The sequence below is a fragment of the Castanea sativa genome, chromosome 12 (assembly GCF_040712315.1).
Source record: "Castanea sativa cultivar Marrone di Chiusa Pesio chromosome 12, ASM4071231v1".
Lineage (NCBI taxonomy): Eukaryota > Viridiplantae > Streptophyta > Magnoliopsida > Fagales > Fagaceae > Castanea > Castanea sativa.
In genome coordinates, this window is record NC_134024.1 from 49,835,118 (window position 1) to 49,839,976 (window position 4,859).

The window sequence follows — 4,859 nt, forward strand, 5'->3', positions numbered from 1 at the left end:
CATGGCCATGGATAGCAGCGAGTCCAATGGCCGAGGGACTCTGCTACACGTAATGAACCGCGAAGCGAATGCCCTAGTTAGCTCCCCGAATGAGCCTACAGACCCCGATTTGAGACCGTTAAACCATCTCATAGCCACAGGTCCCAAGCTGGAGGGGAAAACTTTACACATCAGAGTCTCGTTGTGAGAGTGCACTGCCATCCTCTGGTTGAAGTGACTCACGTGCTCCACCGGATCAGTCCGGCCATTGTAAATGGTAAAGGTGGGCTGGGTGAACCTCCTGGGAAGCCTCCCCCTCTCAATCCTCCGTGAAAACGGAGATTTGGAGAGTTGGTGTAACGCCCTACTCATAGCGTCGTTGCCCAAGCCCCTAGAAGGAAGATTCTTGCGTCTACGAGCTGGCCGGTCGTCCTCCTCACCGGAGGACACTGAGCTGGCAGGTGAGCACGATCTCGAACTGTAGCCAGCTAGCCTATCCTCTTCCGAGGAAGGATTAGGTGAGGATGATGAAGGCCTACGTCTGGCGCGGCATAGCTTTCTCTTTAAATGGTTGATCTCCTTCTGCATGGTTTTAGAACCGTCCTCCTGGGGGGCGCTACCCCCACCATGAGTATGGCTGGCGCCTGGGTACTCTGTATGGACACTTCCCTCATGATCCCTTCGATGTTCAAGACGCTCGAAATGGTCCTCCGGTTGTGATCCCTGTGACTCTGCATGGTAAGAGCCTAAGCCTGCCATAATATCCCTACCTCTTCTAGACTAGATTTCCCACAGACGGCGCCAATTGTAAGTGCACAATTGCACCTGGCCCCAAGAACAGTTACGGGTTCAGGCCTAATGAGCCTTAAACAATATGAATTTGTAGAGTGTGGGCTTGAAACCCAGGTTAGAAGTGTCTGAGGATTAAATGACAAGCCAAAGATTGCAAACACTTGAAAACAACAAGGAATATTGTAAATCAACCTGCTCGGACGTAAGCCGAGAGCTGTTCTTATATTATCTCTTTCTCTTTTTTCTTTTTCTTTTAGATTACAAAAAAGGGACCCCTTATTCCTGTTCTAGGTTGCTCCTTAAATACTCTTCTTTTTGATACTTTGTACACGTGTTGCCCCAACTCCCCCTTAGCCTAGATATTTATTTTCTCAGTGCCTTTGAATAGTAACCAGAAGTTTCCCTTCCACTGTTCAGGTGTCACTTCCCCATTAATGCGGCCAGGGTGGTAGGTGCAGGGTCTTTAATGTGGAGGTGGCAGCCTTTATCTTTGGTATTTCTCTAACATCGGTGCTTCTAGGACATTCAAGGGTTCACCCTCTTTAACCATTGGTCTTGACCGTGTCATTCCCTAACCTTTACCATGAAGTCCCGGGTTCTCCGGTGTCCGTCCGAAGGGAAATTCACCCTCAGCTGGATCCTCGGAGTATGGGCCGACCCGTAGTACGGGCCGACCCGTAGTACTAACAAATTCTAAACTCAAGAGCAGGTCGGCCTTCCTTAGCATGGCCCAAAGGCCCACACCCCCATCAGGGTCTTTTTACTCCCCACACTTAAGTTACTATGTTTTTATCTGTCTCAAATGCTTCCATGAATTCCTAATTTTGAATTTTTGCTTGTTGCTTCAACACATTCATTTTGGATTTAGTAGCATGTTTTAAATGAAGAATGAGTCCTTTGTTCTTGGTCTGCATGATCTTCTACTATACTAGTTTTCTTGGTAGTTGTCTATGGTTGATTAATATTTTTCTTTCCATTTGCACGTCAAACTATCCATGGGAAAGAAATGGATGGTTTTTGTTTGAATAATATATTATTGCTTTGGTGATCAGTTAAAGGATAAAATGAAAAAAAGGAAATTTGTTAACTATGTCAGGCTGATTTGGCTTATAGGAGGAGAACACACAAAAAAAAAATTCTCCCTATCAACTTTTTCTCCTATCTAAAAGAAGAGGTTCCAAATTGTGCAGTTGCCAGTAGGTACTTCGCTTCTTGCTAGGTGTAATTATTTATTGCCATTTTAATCAACAAGTTTATTCCAACAATTAGGCATAGTTATTTGCTTTAGATGACAATATTCGATTAACATTAATCACATGATATATGGGTCATTAGCTATGCATTAAAGTTTTGCTTATATACATTTGTACTATTAAAAGTCAATTTTAGATTTTTAATTTTTTTTTTGTTTTCCTTTTTATCTGAGCGTTTGTTCAAGTTTTTAGCTGTTTCAATACCATCCTGTGTATTGGGACTGCACATTTACTTCAATGAATTTAACTTGCCTCAGGGAGATGATTCAAGAGATGATACCCCATTTAATCATTTGCATCACATCAGCCATGATAGAGTGGCTCAATGATTTGCAGAATCCATAGGCACATTATTGATATTGCATTAGACATGTGGCTAGTAACTTCAATGACTGATATTAGGATCCACTGTTAAACAATCTAGCCATGCAAGCAGGATATGTTACTCAGGTTCGAAAATTTGAACTAATAATGGAATGCATTAAGAATGGTGAGATTAAGAATATTTAATGAATCTTGATTACAACTTTAAGTCGGTTGTTGGATTGTAAAGCTTGGTGGTGACTTCAAATTATTTTTTATTTTTTTATTTTTTTTTATCTGGCTAGCATACTCCCAGATCCAAAATTACGTTCGGGTTACACAGGCTACCCAAAACACCTCATACTTGGCCCATGCGAACCTAATTTAAACAAATAGGATGGTGACTCCATTGGAAATATAGTGTTATGACTTTAGAGTGTCATTTGACCATTATCAAGTAAAAGATCGGTAAAATTAAAAGAAAGCCTATTTGCACAAACATGCATGTGATTTACCCAATAAGCACTTTATTGTTTTACAAACATACATAATATTATGATGAGATTCATGGCTACTTCGCTAGTTCTAACCTTGTCCCCACACCAAGCAAGGGATACTTTACAAGTCCTTGGATTTGATGCACCAACCTATTAAGGCTTCGCATCCATTTCTCCTATGCTAACTAAGCCCTATGATCCTAAGAATTTGTCAACCTTAGCATTATTCCCTCTTGACAGAAACTTCATACAAATTGGTGGCTTAACCCCAGCCAGAGCAAAAATAGAAGCAGGCAAAGTCCATATCCCATCCCCACATATTAAACCAGAAGCTACTGCAGGAGCTAGAGCGTCTGCCTTGGCCTTGTTTATTTTCCCCCACACAAACAATATTAAGCTTCCAACACACATATCAATGGCAAAATATGATCCTAAATAGAAAGGTATTGCCATTGCCATTGGAACTGGAATGAACCTTGCCCATTTCTTACCCACTAAATCTCTAATCAAATTGATCATAATGGCTCCACCAAAGAACACATAACAGAGTAGAAGGCAGTTCTTTGGCAGACTTGAGAAGCCCTTCACCCCCAACAAAGCCATGTTGCGGTACACAACAGCAAAAGGAGAAGGGTATTGACTTCCAGGTAGCCCAAGGTCATCAAAGGCCTTGTAAAATAGCCAAAACACACAAGGGGAAATCACACAGCCCATTGCTGTGCCGATTATTTGGCTCACAAACATAGAACGGGGTGAAGCCAGCGTCAAGTAGCCAGTCTTGAAATCCTGCATTAGGTCAGAGGCTGTTATGACAATGTTCAACATTACTCCACAAGCAGCTAGGCCTGCAAGAACTCCCCCATGTGAGGCACCCGCCCATGCTCCAATGATAAAGATGGAAAGCTTTCCATATGTGGATCCAAGGGACCAATCAGTGAGCCCACAACCATACGCATTACAGAAAGCCAATGTGGGTGCGAATATGTAGATGAGCAATATGTGATACCATTTGAGTTGGTGAAAAATATGTGGAAGAATGGCCATAGCTATTGCAGCAATAGCAACATAGCCTCCGATGGCAAACAATGTTGGAATTTGATCTTTGAGAAAGAGTTTGGTTCGGCGTTTGTCATCATATGAGAGCTGAGAACTTAGAAGAGAAGAATGGTCTGCAACAGGGAGACCAGAGCTCGCATCTTTGTACCGGAGCTGATGAGACATGCCTACGATGGTTTGACATAGAACCTTGAGAAAATTATACAGACCATCTCCTAGGATCAAGGCTATGGCAATAAATACCTGAATAAAGGGTGTAAATTAAGTTTTCAATAAATCAAAAAGCCTCAATGAAGGATGTAGTTATCTCTGAGTGGGAATTTACCTTGTAACCTTCAAGACCACTGAAGCTGCCTGAGCTGAGGTCTGCAGGGTACCAGTCTCCCTTTCTATCTTCTATGAGGGGCCACATCAGACCCCAAGAAAGAATCCCTCCAACAAGAAGTGATATATTTATAATACGGGGGCAAATCATTCCTACTCCAACATATGTTGTTGAGAAATCAAAGTAAAATCTGCAGATAATCATGATTAAGAATTAGCCCAAAAATTCATAAAGAGTAGGGCTTAGTAGAAGCAGAAAACTTATTAATACAATTCATTCTTTGCAAAAGTAAAATGAAATTCTTATCAAGAGGAAATTGAAGGGTAACTATAGCTGTACTTCGAATCATATGCTTTGAGGCCTAATGAAGGAAAGTTTACAAATCCACAATTTTCTCCAGCAGTATAGAACCATTGAAAGAAACCCCAAAAAAAGCTGAAGGTGAAAAATTTTCCCAACACTCTCACTTGTTTCCTGAAAAGGTAAAATCAACAAAGACAGATTGTAAATTTTCATAGGTCACATACTTAAGCCGTTAAGTTTCACACTGCCTTACTTTGCTAGCTTGGCTCCTTGAGGAGTATGGAAGCTGTTGATAAGATGAGCAGTTGCAGTACCACTTGGATACGTCAGTTTGAAGTCTATGATCATAAT

At 41.5% G+C, this 4,859-nt stretch overlaps 1 protein-coding gene across 1 annotated transcript; it reads right to left on the minus strand.

Annotated features, from left to right (window-relative positions):
• Positions 1 to 2,816: 2,816 nt before the first annotated feature.
• Positions 2,817 to 4,643, minus strand: LOC142621295 (putative metal-nicotianamine transporter YSL7). Its single transcript, XM_075794615.1, has 3 exons — positions 4,545 to 4,643; positions 4,206 to 4,395; positions 2,817 to 4,123 (listed from the first exon to the last, which is right to left on the minus strand). The coding sequence occupies exons 2-3, from the start codon at positions 4,353 to 4,355 to the stop codon at positions 3,017 to 3,019; spliced, it is 1,257 nt and encodes a 418-aa protein (XP_075650730.1). The 5' UTR covers positions 4,356 to 4,395; positions 4,545 to 4,643; the 3' UTR covers positions 2,817 to 3,016.
• Between the last annotated feature and the right edge of the window lie 216 nt (positions 4,644 to 4,859).